Source organism: Rana temporaria, chromosome 5, assembly GCF_905171775.1.
Source record: "Rana temporaria chromosome 5, aRanTem1.1, whole genome shotgun sequence".
Classification (NCBI taxonomy): Eukaryota; Metazoa; Chordata; class Amphibia; order Anura; family Ranidae; genus Rana; species Rana temporaria.
The window spans coordinates 428552463-428578837 of NC_053493.1; the positions used below are offsets into that span (position 1 = coordinate 428552463).

Consider the following 26375-nt stretch of genomic DNA (forward strand, 5'->3'; position numbering starts at 1 on the left):
CAGCACGTCATTCCGCTGGGCTGTGTCCAGCGGAGAGAGGAGCTCCCCTGCTGCGCTCTGGACGGATGGATCTTCTCATCGCTGGACCGGAGATCACCCGTCGCTGGAGAGATCATCTGTTGCTGGATAGAAGACAACGTTGGAGCGGGGGGGGGGGGCCGAGAGTGGATTCACATCGGTGTCTGTGTGTTTTTTAACTATTTACACTTCCTTTGTGAAATGGTAGAGGTACAGTGTACCCCATTACCAATTCACATAGGGGGGGGCCAGGATCTGGGGGTCCCCTTTTTTAAAGGGGTCTTCCAGATTCTGATAAGCCCCCCGCCCGCAGACCCCCACAACCACCGGGCAAGGGTTGTGGGGATGAGGCCCGTGTCCCCATCAACATGGGGACATCCTCCCCATGTTGAGGGCATGTGGCCTGGTGCGGTTCAGGAGAGGGGGGGGCCGCACTCTGTCCCCCCTCTTTTCTGCGGCCGGCCAGGTCAACGTGCTCGGATAAGGGTCTGGTGTGGATTTTTGGGGGAACTCCACGGCCATTTTTTTTTTAAATTTGGGGTGGAGTTTCCCTTAAAATCCTCACCAGACCTGAAGGGCCTGGTATGGATATTTGGGGGGAACCCCCACGTCATTTTTTTTTTATTGACGGCGGGGTTCCCCTTAATATCCATATCAGACCTGAAGGGGCTGTTAATGGAATTTGGGGGGACCCCCACGCTTTTTTATTTTTATTTTTTATGAATGAATCATCTCTGAATTGCCAGAGCCGACAATTCATTATAGCCGCAAAGCCGGTTTTAAAAGACTTTTTTTCTTTCAGAAATGACATTTTGTGCAGGGACAGTTCTATGTACGGGAAACATGCGCTATTTCACATGCTGACTTTACACCCCCCCCTGGTACGAAATTTAAAGGAATATTTCACTTTTATTGTTTCACTTTTAGCATTATTAACTACTAGCCGACCAGCCACCGTCATTATACGGCGGCAGGTCGGCTCTCCTGGGCGAGAGCCCGTAGCTATACGTCTGCTTTTCGAGCGGCCACTAGGGGGCGCGTGCGCGCTGCCGCAGAGGCGCGCGCCCCCCGCTCGCCCCCGACTCCCGTGCGCGTGCCCGGCGGGCTCGATCGCCGCCGGGCACCCGCGATTGCTTGTTACAGAGCGGGGATCGGGAGCTGTGTGTGTAAACAAAAAAAAATCGCTGATCGCCGCCATTACTAGTAAAAAAAATATATTAATAAAAATGCCTTAAAAATACCCCCTATTTTGTAAACGCTATAACTTTTGCGCAAACCAATCAATAAACGCTTATTGCGATTTTTTTTACGAAAAATATGTAGAAGAATACGTATCGTCCTAAACTGAGGAAAAAAACGTTTTTTTATATATTTTTGGGGATATTTATTATAGCAAAAAGTAAAAAATATTCATTTTTTTCAAAATTGTCGCTCTATTTTGGTTTATAGCGCAAAAAAAATAAAAACCGCAGAGGTGATCAAATACCACCAAAAGAAAGCTCTATTTGTGGGGAAAAAAAGGACACCAATTTTGTTTGGGTGCCACGTCGCACGACCGCGCAATTGTCAGTTAAAGCGGCGCAGTCCCGAATTGCAAAAAGTGCTCTGGTCTTTGGGCAGCAATATGGTCCGGGGGTTAAGTGGTTAAATTCACTGCTCCTGAAAAAACGGCCATTTTTAAAACTTTTTTTTGCATTGATACATGTCCCCTGGGGCAGGACCCGGGACCCCAAACACTCCCCCTGGGACAGGACCCGGGTCCCCAAACACTTCCCTGGGGCAGGACCCGGGTCCCCAAACACTTCCCTGGGGCAGGACCCGGGTCCCCAAACACTCCCCTGGGGCAGGACCCGGGTCCCCAAACACTCCCCTGGGACAGGACCCGAGTCCCCAAACACTTCCCTGGGGCAGGACCCGGGTCCCCAAACACTCCCCTGGGGCAGGACCCGGGTCCCCAAACACTCCCCTGGGGCAGGACCCGAGTCCCCAAACACTCCCCTGGGGCAGGACCCGGGTCCCTAAACACTCCCCCTGGGGCAGGACCCGGGTCCCCAAACACTCCCACGGGGCAGGACCCGGGTCCCCAAACACTCCCCCTGGGACAGGACCCGGGTCCCCAAACACTCCCCCTGGGGCTGGACCCGGGTCACCAAACACTCCCCTGGGGCAGGACCCGGGTCCCCAAACACTCCCCTGGGGCAGGACCCGGGTCCCCAGACACACACCCTGGGGCAGGACACGGGTCCCCAAACACTCCCCTGGAACAGGACCCGGGTCCCCAAACACTCCCCTGGGGCAGGACCCGGGTCCCCAAACACTCCCCTGGGGCAGGACCCGGGTCCCCAAACACTCCCCTGGGACAGGACCCGGGTCCCCAAACACTTTTTAGGACAATAACTTGCATATGAGCCTTTAAAATTAACACTTTAGATTTCTCCCATAGACTTTAACAGGGTGTTCCGCGGCTTTTCGAATTTGCCGCGAACACCAGGGCTCAAGTCCTGCGGGAACGCGTGGGAACGGAGTCCCTGCACTTTTTTCACAGCAGGAACGCAGTTCCCTTTGCAGGACTAGAGCAGCCGCCCGAGCCAATCCTTCACTAAGCGGCGATGCCCAGCTCAAGTCTCTGTCAGGGGCAGGCGAACCTTAGTAATCCTTTATGTTACTGGCCACTTCCTGTATATTGGTGGGGGAGGGGATCTTGGGTAGGAGTTCCCACCCTTTTTTCCCCAGGACTTGACTCCTGGCGAACACCCCTAATTGTTCGTTGTTCGCCGAACAGGCAATGTTCGAGTCGAACTCGAAGCTCATCCCTACTGTTGGATGTTGTTCTGTTGTTTTTAGTTTGTTTAGTAGTGCAGTTTTGAAGGGTTCCGAATGGAGCTTCTTCTGGGATCTTGTCCAGTGTGTTGTTGCCGGATTCGTGAGTTTTTGTGAGACAATGTTGGTAGTTATAATAAATTTGATTGCGTGATGATCTGTCCAGGGTAAGGGCCTATTCTCCGTTATGTTGATATCCATGTCCTGTTTGAAGATTAGGTTGAGGCAGTGGCGGCTGGTGCTCAAAATTTTTGGGGGGGCGCAAAGGAAAAAAAAAATTGCAGTCTCACTGTGCCCAAATGCAGCCACTGTTACATGCCATCAAACGCAGCCACTGTGCCATCAATTTGCACCACTGTGCCATGCCATCAAATGCAGTCACTGTGCCATCAATTCGCACCACTGTGCCATGCCATTAAACGCAGTCACTGTGCCATCCATTGTCACCACTGTGCCATGCCATTAAACGCAGCTACTGTGTCATCCATTGTCACCACTGTGCCATGCATTGTCACCACTGTGCCATGCCATTAAACACAGCCATGTGCCATGCCATTAAACGCAGTCACTGTGCCATGCCGTCAAATGCAGTCACTGTGCCATCCATTGTCACCACTGTGCCATGCCATTAAACGCAGCCACTGTGCCATCCATTGTCACCACTGTGCCATGCCATTAAACGCAGCTACTGTGCCATCCATTGTCACCATTGTGCCATGCCATTAAACGCAGTCACTGTGCCATCCATTGTCACCACTGTGCCATGCCATTAAACGCAGCTACTGTGCCATCCATTGTCACCACTGTGCCATGCATTGTCACCACTGTGCCATGCCATTAAACGCAGCCATGTGCCATGCCATTAAACGCAGCCACTGTGCCATACATTGTCACCACTGTGCCATGCCATTAAACGCAGCCATGTGCCATGCCATTAAACGCAGCCACTGTGCCATACATTGTCACCACTGTGCCCTTTTATGGTCACCACTGTGCCAATTGTCCCCACTGTGCCCTGTAAATTGATTTCTTCCCCCTCCGCCCGGCACTTACCTTACTGGTTGTCGGCATCCACGTCCCACGATGTCTTCTCCCGCCCTCGATGACTGACAGGCGTCTCAGCCAATCAGGTTACTGGTAGCCAGAACCGGCCAACCTGATTGGCTGAGACGCCTGTCATCTTATTCAAGGGGCGTACAGTCTGTGCGCTCCGAGAATAAGCTTCCGGGCTGTATTGGGAAAGCCTATCAGAGCCGCTGGCTTTGATAGACATTTCCCTACAGCCAACCAGCTGGCGTTATTCAGATGGCCGGACATTGAGCGCCGACCATCTGAATAACATCGGCAGCGGCGAAAATAACATAGATTTGTGCAATGCATGAATCTATGTTATTTCACTCAGTGGCGGTGAGAGCCAGAGGGGGCGGCGCTCCAGCGCCCTCTATGGACGAACCGCCACTGGGTTGAGGGTGTGACCTGAAGCATGCGTGGGCGCGCATATCAGTTGCTGCAGACCTAGTCCTTCCAATTGGTCAATGCAGGCGTCGGCGACGGGATCCTGTGTCGAGTTGGCCCAGAGGTTAAAATCCCCAAGTAACAGGAGATGTTTGGTATTTAAGGTGTAGGTTGAGATGAATTCTGTCAGTGATGTACAGAGATGCGTCTTTGGACCTGGCGCTCTGTAGCATAGAAGTATACGGACGGTGTCCTGGGGTGTTGTTTGGAGTTGCAGAGTGAGCGTTTCCATGAATGGCAATGTGTTCTGTAGATTTGGTTTGGTGAGCGAGAGGTGAGCCTTGTAAATGACTGCTAGACTCCTCCTCTTTGTCCCGGTGAGGATACCATAATTCTCTGGCACAAGTTCTGCCAGAATGGTGTTACAATCTAATGTTAGCCGGCTTTCTGTGATGAAGAGGCAGTCTATGTTGTGTTGAATAATGAAATCCTGGATTTCCTGTCTGTGTTTTACTGCGGATCTCGTGTTGATCAAGGCGCATGATAACTGTTGTAGCTGAGATGGTTCCGTCCTGTTTTTGAAAGTCGATCGTCGATCGATTCTTAGCAGTTGTTCTTTCTGTAGTATTATTTTGATGGCCTCCGATAGCGTTGGAGCGGTGGTCCTTAACTCACGAATGTTTTTTGCTGAATATTTCATGTTGGCCATGATACCAACGGTGCTGACGATAGTGGTAACATAACGACGGTGGTAAATTTCCGGTGAAGAATGCTTTTTATGATCGGTGGTGATGTGGTGGACCCCTAATCTGGCCCCCCCAATTGATCCAGAGGAAGGCGAAAAAACTCCCGCAGAGCGAGGCCAATTAGCTATAGCTTAGGAGAAAAATTCCTTCCTGATCCCTCAGAGGCAATCGGATAAACCCTGGATCAATTACTATAGTGACAGAGGGCTGGGTCCTTACCTGGTTGTGAATCGCGGGTCGCGACCTGCTTGTTCCCTGTACCGCAAGTGATGGTCCTCCTGTGATGGTGTGGCAGGTGGGGGGGGGGGGTAATGAGGCACGGGAAAAAAAGAGGGGGTACAGTGATGGTGAGAGTAATTGGGGTGAGTACTGATGCCTAGTATTTGTAGTTCTTTCTTCCAGCTTTCCTAGTGTTACTGGCCTGGGGGAGGGGGGGTTGCTGGTTCCAGTAGCGCTGTATGGGGGGGGTATGGATGAGAGGGCTTGTTCCTTACCTCCACCAGCTGGGTGTACCAAGATGGCCGCCATCCAGAGCTAGGCCTGATCCGCGGAGCTCTGGGGAGCTGTCCCCTGAGTGTGGACAAAAAAGGAACATGGGGGTATAGGAAGGCCCTCCTTTTATTTAAACAGGGGGTTGTCCTGTGGGGATCAGAGGGATGGAGCTGACCCATTCATAGGCTGACATGACTAGCTCCAGGAAATAATATGTATTCTCTTTTGTTACACCCATTTTCTACCAGATGGACATTTTATATCTGATGATTTGATTGGAGCACAGACGTTTACATGGTTATAATAATGTGATAACATCCTCCAACTTTGGAACCTTAAACAGAAAGTAATAATGTGGGAGGAGTCAATAACCCAATGATGGTGGTCTCCAGGATCAGTCCAGTCTTCATCTTGGTTGTTCTCCCCCCATCCTCACTCTCTGACCTCTGGTGGGGCTCAGCTCTGCTGTTATTCATGACTAAATAATGGACTAAATAAGGAAGTGCAGGACTTCTTGTGTTGGGAAGATGGACATGAGTGATAGAGGGGGTGGGGACACTCGTCCTATAATCCCCTCATCACTGTCACTCCTATAAAAGACAGTTCTCGTTGTTTCCTCACTCTCTGACTAAGGTCCATGAATAAAGAAATGATCTGGTAGGAGATCAGAGGAGCCATTTACTAGTTACCTTGAGGGGGGAATTGTAAGATCCTCAGAGACAAAGCCGCCTGATGTGGGCGGAGTCCTGGTTTAGGGGAACTGAAGTAGATCAACAAAGTATCGAACCAGGCAGAACTTCAGCAATGCAGGTTTATTTATCAACTGCAAACATACAGGTTTATGTTCAAAGTATTACAAGATACAGGTCTAATTTATGCAGTTTCTTACAATGCAAACATATTAGATATTGGTATTCTTATCCTCTAAACCAAATTGAAACAATTGTGAATTGATCTCACCTTGGACCAGAATGGGTCTTTTCTGCCAATTCTTGGGATCTTGGGAACCCGTTACCTGATAGGGACCAGTCGGTCAACCGGCCTCTGTTAACAGACGGAGGACTTTGGAATAAGGAATCCTGTTTGTACCGAGATTCCCTCGTACGGTAACGGTCACCGGTGGTCTGGTCCCTTCACAGGGTTTTGGGTTCCGGCTCGACCAAGTTTGTGAGGGAAATTCACCTGAGACCACACTCTGGAACAAGTTGAGAAGTTTTTTCTATTTGACTCGTACGAGGGGACAAGTTACGGTCAGATATTTGCCCATTGGTTCTGACCTCTATGACCCGTGCAATAGGGCAGCATACATAGAGTTCATCCTTATGGGCTCCTATCTGACTTGTCTGTCTAACAATTGTAAAACTTGCATTTATATACCCTTACAAGCCTTATCTTAGCCATCTCTCCTAGATATGATTGGTTGCTAAGATCTACGTCAATGTAACACCTGTCCTACAACCAGACAAACTTAATTATTCCCAGAATTCCTATATGTTCATTAAAGTGATTTATAACTGGTTTTGTCCAGTTAAAGACACCTGTGTAGAGACAGTATGGCACCCAGCTGTGTTAGATCAAACCTTCCTCGTCCTGATAAGACTCCACCAACTAAACAATAACATATTTATGACTTTGGGAGAATGAACTTGCAATGACCCCATGTAACGGGAGGGCCCGTGTAACCCAGAATCCCTTAGAAAGTATGGGATACCCTTGCTTCAGCTCCCCATGCACCTCTTATGTCTAAATCACCCTGTGTCCATTAGGGGCATATGGTGACTGAGAAAATATATAGACCTGTATCTCAACAGCCACGCCGTCAAAGCCAGCGACTGTAAAGCAGGGTGAAAGATAGGACCTTGTGACAACAGGTCTTCTCTCAGGGGTAGACGCCAGGGAACGTCTGCCACCAGACGCACCAGGTCTGCGTACCAGGGATGGCGCGGCCAATCCGGGGCAATCAGGATTGCTGGTATCCCCTCGGCTTCCACCCTGCGTAGCAGGTAAGGAAGAAGCTGCAGGGGAGGGAAGGCGTATATTAGGCGGTAGTGGCCCCAAGGCACTACCAGCGCGTCTGACGTGTCCGCCCACGGGTCCCTCGATCTGGTCACAAATCGTGACACCTTCCGATTGAGGCGGGACGCTAGAAGGTCCACGTCTGGAGTGCCCCATTTCTGGCACAGAGTCTGAAACATCTCCGGGTGTAGCGACCATTCTCCTTGGTCTAGCCTTTGGCAACTTAGTCGGCTTGCCAATTCAGCACCCCCGGAATGTACACCGCCGACAGAGCTGGAACGTAGCTTTCGGCCCACCGGAGGATGTGCACGACTTCCATTGTCGCAGCCGAGCTTCGTGTGCCCCCCTGATGATTGACGTTGGCCACGGCCGTGGCGTTGTCGGACTGGATTCTGACCGGTCGGCCTTGTAGGCCCAGAGACCACTTGGAGAGACACAGCTTGATCGCTCGGAGCTCCAGTACATTGATCGGAAGATGGGACTCCTCCTGAGTCCAGCGCCCCTGGGCTGACTGGACACCCCCCAGCTGGAGAGACTGGCATCCGTTGTGATCACTGTCCAGTGACACGGCAGGAACGATTTCCCGTTCCTGAGTACCGGAGATGTCAGCCACCACACTAAGGAGGACTTGGTCAGTCGACTCACCCGAATCTGGTAATCCAGAGACGAAGGAAGCTTGTTCCAACGTGACAGTATCTCCTTCTGTAACACTCGAGTGTGGAATTGAGCATACGGGACTGCCTCGAAGGAGGCCACCATCAGACCCAGAACTCTCATGCAAAAGCGAAGCGATGCCCAATTCTGGGTCACCAACCGCTGCACCGCATTGTGCAGAGTCTGCAGCTTCTCTGCTGGGAGGAAAACTTTCGCCTCCGAAGAATCCAGGACCAACCCCAGATACTCCAGCCGCTGAGACGGTACCAGTACTGACTTCTGTATATTCAGCAGCCAACCGAATTCCCGGAGGGTCTGACAGGTGATAGACACGTCTTCTTCTAACTCTGAGCTTGAGGAAGCTCTCAGAAAAAGGTTGTCCAGGTATCCCACGATAGCGATCCTGTGCTGCCGCAGCAGGGCCAGAATCTGGGCGAGCACCTTGGTAAAAACCCATGGTGCCGAGGCCAGGCCGACCGGGAGGGCCACAAATTGAAAGTGGTCCTCTCCGATCGCAAAACGCAGAAATCTCTGGTGTTTTGCACATATGGGGATATGCAGGTACGCGTCCTTGATATCCAAGGACGCCAGAAAATCCCCCTGACGGAGCGCTGCTATTACTGAGCGTATTGACTCCATCCTGAACTTTTGTATTTTGACAAAGCAATTGAGGGCCTTGAGGTCCAGGACTGGACGGACCCCGTCCTTCTTGGAGATTACAAACAGATTGGAGTAAAACCCCTGAAAACTTTCCTGTGAGGGAACAGGCACAATCACTCCTCTGTCCAGCAGATCCTGAACAGCCCCTGACAGATCCTTCAGGCGACCCGGAGGAAGTCGGAGGTTGGAGGGAAAAAATCTGTTTGGCGGACAAGAGAGAAATTCTATCTTGTACCCCGAGGAAACTACTTCGCAAACCCAACGGTCGGACAGAAGAGACCTCCACCGAGCCGCAAGTTGTGGGCGGGGGCAAACCTTCAGGTGGAGGCAGGCTTGTCTGCAGGCTTGTTGGGCTTCCGGTACCAGGTGCGCTTTTGTCCTTCAGTGGACGCCTTAGCACCCTGAAAACGTTTTCCTGTCGCTTGGGTAGTAAATGAGGGCCCTTGCCTACGGCGAGGCTCCTTACCCTTCCCAGACTGCGGGAGCAGAGTGCTCTTACCGCCTGTGGCATCCTTTATGATGTCATCCAGGGAAGCCCTTCATCCATAAAGGGTAAGTCCACCAGGGACTTCTTAGAGGACTGGTCCGCAGACCAACACTTCAGCCACACAAGGCGGCGTAGTACCACCGCGTAGGCGGAGGCCCTGGAAAGCAAGGGAAGCGTATCCAGGGCTGACTCACAGACAAACTTTAGACCTTGGACCAACTGGTCGGCCAGGTCAACGCAGGTCTCAGAAGCATTCTGCGCCTCCAGCTCTGTGACACCAAAGCCCCGGCCAAAACTGGTCTCACCGCCGACCCCACCACTGTGAAAAACGAGCGGGCCACAGCCTCAGCTCTCCTGTCTGCGGGGTCCTTAAAAGCGGGAGCCCCTTCCACAGGCAATGTGGTAGCTTTGTTCAGCCTGGACACAGGGGGGTCAACTGACAGAGGAGATACCCACTTTTTTTGGAAATCCTCCCCAAAAGGGCAACGGACCGCAAAGTATTTTGGTACAGCAAAAGCTTTCTGCGGCCGATCCCATTCCTTGTACAACAAGTCGTCCAGATACGGAACACAAGGAAACACTTTCGCGGTGCGGGGGGGCTTGCGGAACCCAAAAGGGACCGGCATGTCTGATGCCTCCACCAAATCCTCAAGTTTAGAGTATCCCGCATCGCAGTGATAAGAGCTCCAACAAATTCCTTATCCTGCTTTGACCCTGAAGCAGAATCATCCTCACTGTCCGCGTGGGCTAAGTCTGCATCATCTGACATGAGTGTGGTCAAAAGCAGAAGCAGCACCTGATTCTGCGTCAGAGACATCCCCAGAAGCATGCTCAGGGAGGGGGCGCTTTTTACCCCCCTTCTGGCCACTTGCCGCTTCCATCCTGGCAACAAACGCCTCCAGGACTGCCGTCACAGCATCCAACGAGGCCACAGGAGCAGGGGCACTAAGGGTTAAGTCTGGCATAATTGGGGAAGAAGCCTCACATGAGGGCCCTGGTGGTTCAGACTCAAAACTGACCCACCGGTCACCATCCTGGCTGATACAGAGAGCAGGGGCTCCCGGGGACTCATCAGCCAGGACAGGCTGTACCGCTGTGCAGAGCTGAGAAAGTGCTGTCTGTGCTGTGTTGTCTCCTCAGAGAAGAAGCTGCGGTGTTCGCACCGTTATTTCAGGCACTAGAGGCCAAAGCATTTACAAAATGGCCGCCGACATGCACAAAACAGCATGCAGGCTACAGGAAAATGGCCGCCAACATATAGAGCTGTGGCTCCGGCAAAATGGCGGCCGTACACGTGTATACACACAGTAAAAAACACAGCCAACACAGACAGAGCCCCTACAATAAATAATTCCAGCCAGTACAGTAAACAACACAGTACCCCACAGCAGCACAGCCCCCCCCAGGTGGACCCCCCACCTCACAGCCGCCACCCAGAAACGAGGAAGGAGGGAGAGGAAAGGGAGAGAGGAAAGCAGGGCGGACCCTCAGTCGACCTCCCCAGGAATGCACCAGCCAAAATCACCCTGCTGGAGGCATTCCAGACAGAACCAACGTCCGCTTGCGGCATGGCTGTCGGCCCGGCACACTGTGACACGGCCATAGAGACCGGTCATATGTGTGTCCTGGAACATGTAGTTCACCGGCCGCCCCTGGAGCAACGGGGCAAGTCATGGACGGCCTAGTTAAAGACCGGCACACGCTCGATGGCCGAAAATGGGGGGACTACAAGGATCAAGATCCAGCCTGTCACCCAGTTGGCAGTTGATAGAGATCCCAGGATCCAAAAAATAAATAAAGGCGAAAAAATCGCAAAAAAACTCCAGAGCACATGGACTCCAGAAAAAGGCCAAGCTCTCCTGACGCTAGGCAGATTAAAACTGAGGCTGGATGCTTCCAGAGAGTGGGTTGTACCCCGGGGGACACGCCCCCTGAGAGGTGCTGTACTGAGAGAAGTGTTTTTAACACTTAAAGTGCTGTTTTTTTCTGCCTAGTCTCTCCTAGAGGAAAGGTATATAACCCTAAGGTCAATGCTGCTGTGTCCGTCCATGAACGAAAGAGAAAATCCATCGGTCCGTTTTCATCAGATGAACCGATCGTGTGTACAGGGCATCACTGTATATAAGCCTGTAGACTTTCAATAAAGATTGTGATTCCTGCTTGAACCTCACACAGAGCCTCGTCTAGTATTTGGGGGAGAATTCTTTGTCTGGGTTTCTTGTTCGCCTGACTGGAGTGTCGGTAGCTGCCTTGGTTTTCGAGAATGGAATATTCTAAACAATGTATAACCCCTGTCATACACGGGGTGTCGTTACCATTTTTAATGAGGGCACAAGCAGACCTTTGTTTGACCCTGTCATACTTAATGAATGTTCTGTACATAACTTTCCCATATTCCACATAATTATTTCAAACCCCCCGTTATAAGAAGTTTTATCACTTATCCTTGAAGACTATCGTATCTGGTCAGGCTATAATCTAAGAGTCGGTTCACATAGCAGCGGCACGACTTCGGGGGCGACTCTGCAAGTCGTCCTGAGGACGACTTCAGAGGCGATTTGCAAAACGACTTCTGCATAGAAGTCAATGCAGGTCGCCCCGAGCCGCCCCGGAAGTAGTACAGGAACCTTTTTTCTAAGTCGGAGCGACTTGCGTCGCTCCTATTAGAACGGTTCCATAGCATTGAATGGGACACGACACGTCAGGCGGCTGAGCCGCCTGTCGTGTCGCCCCAGTGTGAACCGGGTCTTAGGCCCCGTACACACGACCGAACATGTCCGCTGAAACTGGTCCGCGGACCAGTTTCCGCGGACATGTCCGACCGTGTGTAGGGCCTAGCGGACATTTTTCCGGCCTAGCGGACAGGTTTCCAGCGGACAAAAGTTTCTTAGCATGCTAAGAAACTTGTCCGCTGGAAACATGTCCGATGGCTAGTACGACTCATCGGACATGTCCGCTGGTTATGACGTATAACCAGCGGCCTGAAATCCCGCGCATGCATCAAATTGATTCGACGCATGTGTGGAAGCATTGAAATTCCATGTCAGAGAACGTCGGTGTCTTCTACGTCACCGCGTTCTCTGTCCGCGGGGATTTTGGTCTGATGGTGTGTACACACATAAGACCAAAAGCTCCCAGCAGACATGTCCGATAAAAAAAACGGTCCGCGGACCGTTTTCATCAGACATGTCTGCTCGTGTGTACAAGGCCTCACTGTCAAAATGTTTCTTCTCTAATTAGTGAACTTAAAATGAACTCTCCTCCTAATACACTTCTAAGAACACCCGTGTGACCTTGTGACTGTCTTATAAAAATACCGGCATGAAGCCGAGAGGTCATCTAAAGTTCAGCACTTAAAAATGAAGACGTTCTCTATGGCCCGGATTCACAAAGCAATTGCGGCGACGTATCTCCAGATACGCCACGTAAGTGTAACTATGCGCCATTGTATCTGTGCGCCGGGCCCACAAACTAAGATACGCCTAAAAATAGGCTTCATCCGACCGACGTAACTTGCCTACGCCGGTGTAGAGTGGGCGCATATTTACGCTGGACGCATTTGGCGCTTCCATTGCTTTTGTATTCAAATATGCAAATGAGGGAGAAACGGCGATTCACGAACGTACGTGCGCCCAAAGTTCTACGTCCGGCGTAAAGTTATGCTCCATAAAGGAGGTGTAAATCAGCAGCATCCATGCAAAGGGCTGCACCAGAGAACACAAGCCCGCGTATTTTACGTTGGACGTGAATATGAATAGGTGTAGGTTACGTTCACGTCGTAGGCAGTGATCGGACGTATCTTAGGGAGTAGTTCCGACCTGATTCTGAGCATGCGCACTGGGATGCGTCCATGGGACGGCGCATGCGCCGTTCGTTATACATATCTTTCTGGTGCTTGGCCCATCATTTGCATGGGGTCACGCCTCATTTGCATGGCTCACGTCCACTTCCACATACGCCGGCTTACGCCCAGGAAACCCAGCGCAGTTTTGGCAGCACTGGCTTTGTGAATTCAGTGCTTGCCTCTCTGCGCTGTGTCGGCGTAGCGTACAGGAGATACGCTACTGCGGCATAAATGTGCGCCGCTGTCTGTGAATCCGGGCCTTTAACTTAACTTAACGTAGTGCACTGTACATGAATAAAGATTTACTAAATATTGTTTTTACTATTTTATAATAATATTGATAAGACCACAACTATATAATAATAATAATATTATCAATAAAACATATGCAAATCAATATAAATAATATGAAATATATTGGCTAATATGAGATTCTACAACAGAACCAATCAGCTCATGTCTAGTAATAATCTTTGTATTTCTATTTTAGTAGATGGACGGGAGATGAGGAAAACCTCAGAGGATTGTCTCACTTTGTCTCCAGACTGTAAAGTAGAAGATGAGAACATCACACAGTATAGTCCAGGAGAAAACCCGACTACCTCAAATGTCCATCCGGCACCACACAGTGTAGATGGACCATCGTATTCCTCTTATCCTGAGGAACCTCAGACTGTGCGGGACGGTGCCGGACCATCGTATTCCTCTTATCCTGAGGAACCTCAGACTGTGCGGGACGGTGCCGGACCATCGTATTCCTCTTATCTCGAGGAACCTCAGACTGTGAGGGACAGTGCCGGACCATCGTATTCCTCTTATCCTGAGGAACCTCAGACTGTGCGGGACGGTGCCGGACCATCGTATTCCTCTTATCCTGAGGAACCTCAGACTGTGCGGAACGGTGCCGGACCATCGTATTCCTCTTATCCTGAGGAACCTCAGACTGTGCGGGACGGTGCCGGACCATCGTATTCCTCTTATCTCGAGGAACCTCAGACTGTGCGGGACGGTGCCGGACCATCGTATTCCTCTTATCCTGAGGAACCTCAGACTGTGCGGGACGGTGCCGGACCATCGTATTCCTCTTATCTCGAGGAACCTCAGACTGTGCGGGACGGTGCCGGACCATCGTATTCCTCTTATCCTGAGGAACCTCAGACTGTGTGGGACAGTGCCGGACCATCGTGTTCCTCTTATCCTGAGGAACCTCAGACTGTGCGGGACGGTGCCGGACCATCGTATTCCTCTTATCCTGAGGAACCTCAGACTGTGCGGGACGGTGCCGGACCATTGTATTCCTCTTATCCTGAGGAACCTCAGACTGTGAGGGACGGTGCCGGACCATCGTATTCCTCTTATCCTGAGGAACCTCAGACTGTGCGGGACGGTGCCGGACCATCGTATTCCTCTTATCCCGAGGAACCTCAGACTGTGCGGGACGGTGCCGGCCCATCGTATTCCTCTTATCCTGAGGAACCTCAGACTGTGCGGGACGGTGCCGGACCATCGTATTCCTCTTATCTCGAGGAACCTCAGACTGTGCGGGACGGTGCCGGACCATCGTATTCCTCTTATCCTGAGGAACCTCAGACTGTGCGGGACGGTGCCGGACCATCGTATTCCTCTTATCCTGAGGAACCTCAGACTGTGTGGGACGGTGCTGGACCATTGTATTCCTCTTATCCTGAGGAACCTCAGACTGTGAGGGACGGTGCCGGACCATCGTATTCCTCTTATCCTGAGGAACCTCAGACTGTGCGGGACGGTGCCGGACCATCGTATTCCTCTTATCCCGAGGAACCTCAGACTGTGCGGGACAGTGCCGGACCATCGTGTTCCTCTTATCCTGAGGAACCTCAGACTGTGCAGGGCGGTGCCGTCCTTCCAACAGATAAGAAGTTTTCCTGTACTGAGTGTGGGAGGTGTTTCTGTTTTAAATCCCAACTTATTGTGCACAAAAGAACTCACACGGGGGAAAAGCCGTATTCCTGTCCTGAGTGTGGGAAATGTTTTTCACGGAAGTCCTATCTTTACACACATCAGAGATCTCACACGGGGGAGAAGCCGTATTCCTGTCCTGAGTGTGGGAAATGTTTTTCAGATAAGTCCACTCTTAAACTACATCAGAGATTGCACACGGAGGAGAAGCCGTATTCCTGTCCTGAGTGCGGGAAATGTTTTTCACAAAAGTCACATCTTAACACACATCAGAAATCTCACACGGGAGAGAAACAATATTCTTGTACTGAGTGCAGGAAATGTTTTTCAGTGATGTCCAATCTTAAACTACATCAGAGGTCTCACACAGGGGAAAAGCCGTATTCCTGTCCTGAGTGCGGGAAATGTTTTTCAGACAAGTCAGATCTTAAACTACATCAGAGATTGCACACAGGAGAGAAGCCATATTCCTGTCCTGAATGCGGGAAATGTTTTTCACGGAAGTCATATCTTTCCGCACATCAGAGATCTCACACAGGAGAGAAGCCGTATTCCTGTCCTGAGTGCGGGAAATGTTTTCCCCAAAAGTCACATCTTTACAGACATCAGAGATCTCACACAGGGGAAAAGCCGTATTCCTGTCCTGAGTGCGGGAAATGTTTTTCACATAAGTCAAATCTTTACACACATCAAAGGTCTCACACGGGGGAGAAGCCGTATTCCTGTCCTGAGTGCGGGAAATGTTTTGCAGATAAGTCCAGTCTTTCCACACATCAGAGATCTCACACGGGGGAGAAGCCGTATTCCTGTCCTGAGTGTGGGAAATGTTTTTCACGGAAGTCCCATCTTTCCACACATCAGAGATCTCACACAGGGGAGAAACCTTTTTCCTGTTCTGAGTGCGGGAAATGTTGTGTAACAAAAGCAGATCTTTCTAAGCATCAAAGGTCTCACACGGGGGAGAGGCCGTATTCCTGTGCTGAGTGCGGGATATGTTTTTCAGTGGCGTCCAGTATTTACAGACATCAGAGATCTCACACGGGGGAGAAGCCTTTTTCCTGTTCTGAGTGCGGGAAATGTTTTTTACAGAAGTCCCATCTTTCCAGACATCAAAGATCTCACACGGGGGAAAAGCCGTATTCCTGTCCTGAGTGCGCAAAATGTTTTTCAGAGAAGTCCAGTCTTTCTACACATCAGAGATCTCACACGGGGGAGAAGCCGTATTCCTGTCCTGAGTGCGGGAAATGTTTTTCAGTGAAGTCCAATCTTTCCACACATCAGAGATCTCACACAGGGGAGAAGCCGTATTCCTGTCCTGAGTGTGGGAAATGTTTTTCAGAGAAGTCCAATCTTTCCACACATCAGAGATCTCACACAGGGGAGAAGACATTTTCCTGTCCTGAGTGCGGGAAATGTTTTTCACATAAGTCAAATCTTTACACACATCAGAGATCTCACACGGGGGAGAAGCCGTATTCCTGTCCTGAGTGCGGGAAATGTTTTTCAGATAAGTCCAGTCTTTCCACACATCAGAGATCTCACACGGGGGAAAAGCCGTACTCCTGTCCTGAGTGTGGGAAATGTTTTTCACGGAAGTCCCATCTTTCCAGACATCAAAGATCTCACACGGGGGAAAATCCGTATTCCTGTCCTGAGTGTGGGAAATGTTTTTCACGGAAGTCCCATCTTTCCACACATCAGAGATCTCACACGGGGGAGAAGCCGTAGTCCTGTGCTAAGTGCGGGAAATGTTTTTCAGTGGCGTCCAGTATTTACAGACATCAGAGATCTCACACAGGGGAGAAGCCTTTTTCCTGTTCTGAGTGCGGGAAATGTTTTTCAGTGAAGTCCAGTCTTTCCACACATCAGAGATCTCACACGGGGGAAAAGCCGTATTCCTGTCCTGAGTGCCGGAAATGTTTCTCACGGAAGTCCCATCTTTCCACACATCAGAGATCTCACACGGGGGAAAAGACGTATTCCTGTCCTGAGTGCCGGAAATGTTTTTCAGTGAAGTCCAGTCTTTCCACACATCAGAGATCTCACACGGGGGAGAAGCCGTATTCCTGTCCTGAGTGCGGGAAATGTTTCTCACGGAAGTCCCATCTTTACACACATCAGAGATCTCACACGGGGGAGAAGACACTTTCCTATCCTAAGTGAGGGAAATGTTCCTCACTGAAGTCCCGTCTTCCTGCACATCAGAGATCCCACACAACCCCTCGCGGTGTATTAGTGAGTGCGGGAAATGTCTTGTATATGAATGTTGCGGGGAAGAAGCACACCCTGATATACACCTCCGATATACTCCATGGCTGATCTTCATCATGTAAGAAACAGTTTATAAGGGGATCAGAGATCACCAAAGACATGGATGAAGTCTTGTACCGTGTTGGCCATTGATAGCAGGAGAAAAATAAAAATGTCCGCCTTCTCTCACCCCCCCCCCCCCATGGCTCACTGAAGCCTTCACACCTTACACTTCCTTTCTTCTCCAAATGTGACCCTCTTCTTGTATCTGTCAGCCCTCCCGGCTTCTCACTATTTGGGGCCCCTGAGGTCCCCCTTTTTCTGCCTCACATTTTTTTAGGTTATCTTTCTGGACATGGAATGTCTTCTGTTCTCTTACAATGTAGCGTTTGTTGGACTCCCATCAATACGATGCACTGAGCTCTCCCGAAACGAGTGACTGGACCTTCCACAAGATGTTACATTGTCTATCAGTCACCTATTTTATTGTCCATTCTGCAAATAAATAGTCGGAAGAATAAAAATGGAGTCGTTGCGTTTCATTGGCTGAGTACATTTTGTGGTGGAAGATTTCACAAACATTTAGAAGGCTATAAAAAATAAAAATAGTTGAACGAATGTGACCGGCGTTCACCAGGCTGGGATGAACATTGGCCATATTTTATTTCATACCCCGATTTCTTGGCTCCATCTAATGGCCATAATGCGGTAATGCGCTATTTGGACCAATTTAGGTATTTTAGGAAAATTACCTCATTATGGTCACCAGGTGGAGCTTGACGGTCATAGGAAATCACAGCCACAATTTGTAGCGGCTGGATCAATGATTGTCACAATCGTCCAACAATTAGAAATAAGAATAGGCCCCTTATTTTTCCTCATCGGACATGTCTTTATACTATTACCTGAGATCAGAATCGTACAGGAGACATTGAAGAACACATAAAAGTGGTTATAAACCAAGTTACACCACTTGTACCTACAGGTAAGCCTATATAGTAAGGCCTATAATGAGGCGTACCTGTAGGTGCCGTGAATATTAGAGGTCGACCGATATGGGTTTTTCTCTGGCCGATGACGATATTTAGAAATCTGGGCGGCCGATGGGCGATATATGATGCCGATTTTTGAGGCTATTTTTTTTATTTTTTTTGGTGGCACTAGCAGAAGGCACTTATTGGCACTGGCAGGTTGCACTGGATGGCACTGAAAGATGGTACTAGCAGATGGCACTGGCACTTATTGGCACTGGCTGGTGGCACTAATTGACACTGGCAGGTGGCACTGATTGGCAGATGGCACGTGGCACTAACAGGTGACACTGGCAAGTGGCACTAATTGGCACTGGCAGGTGGCACTAATTAGCACTGGTTGGCATTGGCAGGTGGCACTGATGGCTTTAATTGGCACTTGTAGGTGGCACTGGATCGCAATGGCAGGTGGCACTGGCTGGAAGGTGGCACTAATTGGCACTGGAAGGTGGCATTGGCAGATGGCACTGGATGGAAGGTGGCACTAATTGGCACTGGCAGGTGGACCTGGTGCAAAAAAAAAATGGCGTCACCCCCCTCAGTACAGACCCCCTCTCCCTCCAGTATAGACATCCCCCCCCCGCGCTACAGAGACCAGAGAGCGGTGTGTGTCCCATGAGCGCGGGCCCCTCCTCCTCTGTAGGCGTAAACAGAGAGGAGGGCCGCCGCGCTGGGTGTACCAAGATGGCCGCGGCTCCAGGGCTAGGCCGAAGCCGCAGTCTTTCCTGATGCTGTGACCGCGGCGGCAATCCGCGGATCCGTGGTACCGCTAGCCGCCATGTAAAAATCGGCCGATGCCGATTTCTCCAAAACAGCCAAATATCGGCAGATATATCGGTCGACCTCTAGTGAATATCACCTAAACTTGCACGGCTTAGGAGATTATTCACTGTATCCACATGTGTCAACGTCACCGGCACATGCGCACTGAAGAAACGGCCCGCTAGTGCCATCTTTTCAGGGCCGTGACCTGCGGCTCCCGCACACATGCGGGGGAGTTGCTTCAACGCGGGTCTGGCCAATCACAATGCCTTAAGCCCCATACACACTATTAGATTTTCAGCAGATTTTTGTCTTCAGATTTATTACCAAAACCATGTAGTGGGAGGGGCCTGCCTGATTGCATACAAATGGAAATTCTTAATGTATGACCTCATATTATATGGTTTTGGTAAATCTGAAGACAAAAATCAGCAGAAAAATTGAATAGTGTGTATGGAGCCTTAGCCCGCGAACTCGGAAATAACTGCGGGAGACATGTCGCCGGTCACAGTGGTGTGCCAGGACCGCTGTAACAGCTTCGATCTAAGGCAAGTGTGACAGACTCACCCGGGACATCCCCAGACCCTCTTATGTCTTAAATCATCCTATGTCCACTAGGGGCATAGGATGACTGAGGAATGATATCTTGGACTACCTGAGATGGGATTATTATGTAATTATTATCCACAATATATTCCAGGAGATCTGTAAAGAACTATTCACTGTTTGATTCTGAACTCAACGGGTTAATTGTAAGAGTGACTCCTTCATACTGTTAGATGCTAATGTCCTCACCTCCAGCCATCTGTCTGTTCTCTGTGCTAATTGACCCTGCTATTGTGTGAAGATGTCCTGTGTTTACACTTATGATAAGGTATATTGTATAGCAGGTGAGCGAAGAGACAGGACGTCTACCTTGAAAGGTCATATCTCGGAGTCACCTAGTCTGGGTAAATGATTAGTTAATTAGCTCATGTTAATTTATGTTCTGGTTACCTCCTCTTTAAACTGTATATAAGGTTGTATTCTTGGTTCTATTAAACGCTCCATGTTCAGCAAACAAACAAGTCTCATCTCGTTGTGTGTTGAGGGCAGCTGGAATATCTGATATCCAGACTGATAGGAAGCGGTATATGACGGAAGCACTCAAGCGGAGTGTGGGACGTTCCGTTACAGTAAGGCCCCGTACACACGGGAGGATTTATCCGCGGACCGTTTCCACGGATAAATCCTCTCGAGGATTTGCGCGGATTTTAATGCGATGGAGTGTACTCACCATCGAATCAAAATCCGCGCCGAAATCCTCTGGCGATGACGTGTCGCGCCGTCGCCGTGATGATGACGCGGCGACGTGCGCGACGCAGTCATATAAGGAATTCTACGCATGCGTTGAATCATTACGACGCATGCGGGGGATCCCTTTGGACGGATTGATCCGGTGAGTCTGTACAGACCAGCGGATCAATCCGTTGGGATGGATTCCAGCGGATAGATTTGAAGACATGTCTTCAAATATTTATCTGCTGGAAATCCATTGCATGGGAGAAAAATCCGCGGAAACAGATCCACTGGATTGTACACACCATAGAATCTATCCGCTGAAACCGATCCGCTGAGATTTTTCAGCGGATGGATTCTATCGTGTGTACGGGGCCTAAGTATTTCATAATGAGCGAGTATGCGATGCACACCACACATTATGCTTTCGTCTTACAGGTGGTTTATTTCTTAGGCCCCATACTCACGACCAAACATGTCTGCTGAAACTGGCCCGCAGGCCAGTTTCAGCAGACATGTTTGGTCGTGTGTGGGCGCGAGCGGGCCGAATTCCAGCAAACATTTGCCCGCCGGGCCTTTTCCCAGCAGACAAATATTCCTGGACTTGTTTTAAAACAGCCCGCTGGAATTCAGCCCGCTCGGACATGTACGGTCGTCAGTACAGACCTACCGTACATGTCCAGGCGCCCGCCGTCCCTCGCATGCGTCGAATGACTTCGACGCATGCGTGGAAGCATTTTAAAGGCGGCCCGCCCACGTCGCCGCGTCATTGTCGCGGCGACACCGCGTCATCGACGCGGCGACAACGCGGACACGCCCCGCGTATTGTTTACGCGCGGACTTCTGTACGATGGTGTGTACAACCATCGTACAGAAGCCCTCTGGCAGACATGTATGGTGAAAACGGTCCGACGGACCGCTTTCACCATACATGTTTGTCCGTGTGTACCCGGCCTAAGGTTTACAATCTCTTTAACCAACCATTGATTTAAAATGAAAAATACTACATTTGGGCTTCAGATGGCGCTAAGTGTAATAGCAACTATCTCCATCTAGTGGTAAATGTGGTATTTTCTATTTTAAATCAATGAAAATTATTCAGCCAGCAAATAACCAATTAACATCAATCCCCCCCTCCCCCGGTAAATTGGTGTACAAATGTTTTTATGAATAGACCTCTAAATGTCAGGAGACGTTTATATAAAGATGGGAAGTATGTAGCCGATAAATGAATAGTCCTAGTGTTGTGACGTGATGCGTAATCCATGTCTCCTGCACTAAGAAGCACATGTCTCAGCTCTTTGGTATAACGCATTGTCAGTACATTCTTATTTCCCAAGTAAAACAGACATAGCCGCTCTTCTCACATCCTGAGCTCCACAGACAGTCCTGGGTGACAATGGGAAGTTTATTAGCCAGATTTAGGTAGGTCGCCGCATCTTTAAGGCGGCGTAGCGTATCGTATTTACGCTACGTCCAGCCCCATTCACGGACGACTTAAGCAAACAACGTAAAATTTTTAAATTTCGATGCGGCAACGACGGCCATACTTAACATTGGCTACGCCACCTAGGGGGCAGCTTTATCTTTACGCGGCGTATCTTTACTGCGACGGGCGCTCATACGTTCGTGAATCGGCGTATCTAGTCATTTACATATTCTACGCCGAACTCAACGGAAGCGCCACCTATCGGCCAGCGGAAAAATGGCACCCTAAGTTACGACGGCGCAGGCCGTCGTATCTTAGCTAGGTTTAAGTGTATCTCAGTTTGAGCATACACTTAAACTTACGACGGCTTAGATTCCGAGTTACGTCGGCGTATCTACTGATACGCCGGCGTAACTATTTGTGAATCTGGCTATATGTCTAGAACTTTGAATAGCGATATCAATAGAGAGTTGGTGGCTTCACAATCGGCCAATCAAGCCCAGGCAAACAGGAGGAGTTATACAAATCTTAACCAATGAACAATGACTAGGGGAGTGTATGGGCGTGTCTGTCCAGGGGCAGCGTGTGTGATTTCCTGCCCTCTGTACCTGTAATCTGTGCTCTTCAGTTACACAAAGAAAGCCACATGTTTGGCCTAAGAAATCAAGAACGTTGTCTTGACCATACACTCCCGTTTTTACCGTTGGTGTGAATTCTTATTCTGCATTGTTCAGAGAGCCGCGCATACCCGGATTATACTACCGTTCCTGTGGATGGGAGATTATCTGCAGGGACACACCATAGTCCCTCCATGTGCTGATCAGACACACAGAGAGACATGAAGGTATATCCCTCCACAAAAGGCAGATATCAAACAGATAATGGTCTTCGCAGAGTGAACATATTCCCCCGAGACGAACGTCTGCGAATACAGGGGCCCTTCACTGGCAGACATATCTTCACTCTTTTCACTTCCTCCATCCGTGTCAGTCTTCCCCAGTCCACTCTTGTGAGCGAGCCGTAGCAGAACTAACACTGGGAGACACTGTGACAATACATACTAAATACATCTTCATAACATTTCCACAACAGTGCCTCCTCTTTGTCATATGCTCCCATGTGTCCCTCGATGAATCTTGATCTTCTTCTTACACCTGGAAATGAATCAGTCTTAAAGTCCATAAAAAGGAAAACACGGCTTGACATGTAGACTCTGTTCTTCAGGAGGGATGACTTAGAGGAGGACATGAAGGCCAGTCGGTCTGGGATCCTCTGTACTTGGGTTGGGCTTCAGGGCATCTCATCTCAGCGAGGAAGATGTGGTCATCTGCTCGGGCTCTGTTCACTCATCCAATCTGGCAACAGGAGCACCTCATCAAGGCATATAGAAGGAATAGAAACAAGAACAACATGAGTTTATATACCCCTACTATACACCCCTACTTCCTTCAACCATAATCTGATGAAAAATAAAAATCCCCAAAGATTCCCAGACCCTTAAAAGGATTCCAACCATCACTAGCTATAGCTCTGGCTTAGGGATCTAACCTTATCCATATGGGCCTGAACTTTGTCAATGGTATTTTCGATCCAGGTACAACAATCTTTTGCATATCAATTCACAGAACCCCCCCCCCCCCCCCCAGATACCAACAAATAATCAAGGGCCATCTTTTAATAGAAGGGTCTTGATCTGCCATTGTTCCAGTGGGATCTCTCTTGCAGCTTCAGTGGTTGTCAGAAACCATGAATCAGACCAAGACAGAAGTACAGTTAAAACACACTTGTTTAATAATAAAAGTAAATAGAACAAGCGTGGTCAAAACATAGCCAAGTTCAGTAACCAGAACGGATAGTCAGACAAGCCAGAAAGTCAGGAAGCCAGGGATCAGTGTAGTGGAACAGCAGAAGGAATGTCAGCCAGGCAAGTCTTTGACAGGAACGCAGGAGATAGTCTCTGTTATGTTGACCAAGGCGAAGGCAGAGATCATCTGGGCTTGACGGCTTAAGTAGACAGGACTGATGAGCAGGATATCATCAACAGGTGAGTCACTGTGGAGAGATAGGCAGGGCCGTCTTTGAGGCAGAGCAAAAGGGGAAGCTGCCCTGGCCCTGTCATTGTTGTGGGGCCCAAAGCAGCTGCCTCATACTTGCCAACTATACCAGTTTAAATTCCTTGTCCCTTCAAGCTTTAGGCCTAGATTCACGTAGGGCGGCTTTACGCTGTGCGGGCGTAGCGTATCGTATTTACGCTACGCCGCCGCAACTTAGAGAGAGAGAGACTTGTAAAGCGCAACACATGCGAACTGAATCGCCTCTGGGCGCTGTATCCATTTCATGGGTAAGGAACCCCTTGACCTCAGAAGAGATGGGTGAATACAGGCAAGTGCTGTATTCACAAAGCACTTGCGTCCTAAGTTACGCCGGCGTAGCGTAAATGTGCCGGCGTAAGCGCCCCTAATTCATATTGGGAAGAGGTGGGCGTGTTTTATGTAAATAAAGCGTGACACCACGTTTAATGACGTTTTGAACGTATGGCGCATGCGCCGTCCGTGGACGTATCCCAGTGCGCATGCGTCGGATAGAATGCCTAAGATACGTCGAACACTGCCTACGACGTAAACGTAACTTACGCACAGCCCTATTCGCGTACGACTTACGCAAACGACGTAAAAAGATACGCTTGTTCCGACGTCCATACTTTGCATGGGCTGCGCCACCTAGAGACCTGCTTTATCTTTACGCCGGCGTATGTCTTACGTAAATGACGTATCTTGATACGCCGGGCGCGCGTACGTTCGTGAATCGGCGTATCTTGCTCATTTGCATATTCAACGCAGAAAAAAACGGAAGCGCCACCTAGCGGCCGGCGTAAATATGCACCCTAAGATACGACGACGTAGGAGACTTGCGCCGCTCGTATCTTAGCCAAATTTAAGAGTATCTGGTTTCCAGAATACGCTTAAGGATACGACGGCGCAGATTCGGACTTACGACGGCGTATCTATTGATACTGCGACGTAAGTCTTTGAGATTCTGGCCCTTAGTCTTTTGCTGTGTCCTGATATCTCAGTGTGAAGTGCTGCTACTAATGCTGCCCAGCTCTGCCTGATTGTTGTGTACAGGTGACTCACCTGCAGAGTAAATAACCGGAATTCATATGTAAATAAAGGCGGTATTCATATGTATATCACGCCCCTCTGCAGTGAAGAGATGATGTGCTGTAACCTCTAGCAACCAATCAGTGAGCTGTAACCTCTGGCAACCAATTGCAATCACTGCCTGATCTGATACAGTAAACTGATTTTAAGTCTAGCTGATATTTATTGTATGTCTCAGAGCAGGAGGAGAACAAAATTGCATGGGGGGCCCCCCAAAAACATATTTGCCCAGGGTCCAATCAACATTAAAGACGGCCCTGGAGATAGGAGCTGTCAATTAGCCGACAGCGGAGCGGCCAGCTCAGAGAAGGAAGGGCTGAGTCCAGCCCTGACAGTACCCCCTCCTCAATGACCCCTCCCCCTCGGAGGACCACCAGGCTTGAGGGGAAAATGTCTATGGAAATCATGAAGGAGGACAGGGTCATGTACGTCCAAGGATGAGACCCAAGAGCGTTCCTCTGGACCGTACTCTTTCCAATGCACCACGTACTGTACTGTATACATTTGAGATATGCATGTTAAAAGGAAGGTGTAACGGAACCCCAAATGGGACAGGGGTTAAATCCGTTTAAGATATTCCATTCCGAACCCAAGACAGCTTATCGACACTCCACAGTCAGGCAAACGAACCCCAATAACGAGACACACAGCTCTGTTTGAGGTTCAAAACGAATAGACCTTTAAAGCGGTTGTATACCCTGTAATTTTTATTTTTTTTACACCTGTAAAGAAAAAGCCATAATGAGCTAGTATACACCGCATACTAGCTCATTATAAAATACTTACCTCAAAACGAGGTGAAGAGAACATTCCTGGTCCAAGCCGAGCGAGATGTCATCTTGCTCCGGCGTGTCTTCCGGGTATCGCCGCTCCAGCACTGTGATTGGCTGGAGCGGCGATGACGTCACTCCCGCGCATGCGCACGGGAGACTTCAATTCGGCAAGGTCCGGCGGCTGCCGGTCCTTTAGCCGAGGATCCCCGCTGCGCATGCGCCGCTGCAATCAGCAGCGCATTGCGGGGGGAATATCTCCTAAACCGTACAGGTTTAGGAGATATTCTTTATACCTACAGGTAAGTCTTATTATAGGCTTACCTGTAGGTAGTAAAAAAGTGAGGTATACAACCACTTTAATGAGAAAATCAGGCTCTTATATACAGTTAGAGGAGGTAACCAAAACATAAATTTACATGAGCTAATTAACTAATCATTTACCCAGACAAGATATGACCTTTTCAGGCTTCATTTCCATGGACGTTTTTTACAGCCACTTTGTTTAGCAATTTTTTACAGCTTAAAACCGCCTGTCCATGTTTGCTTGTTTTTTTTTTATTT

At 49.6% G+C, this 26375-nt stretch overlaps 1 protein-coding gene across 1 annotated transcript in view; it reads left to right on the top strand.

The window, feature by feature from the left end:
• LOC120941398 (oocyte zinc finger protein XlCOF6-like) overlaps positions 1 to 17293 on the top strand; it is a 35249-nt gene extending 17956 nt beyond the window's left edge. Inside the window, exons 2-3 of the mRNA XM_040354739.1 lie at positions 15054 to 16826; positions 16911 to 17293. Of these exons, the coding sequence (XP_040210673.1) occupies positions 15054 to 16826; positions 16911 to 17293 (2156 nt within the window). The remainder of the gene's footprint in view (positions 1 to 15053; positions 16827 to 16910) is intronic.
• The last annotated feature ends 9082 nt before the right edge of the window (positions 17294 to 26375 follow it).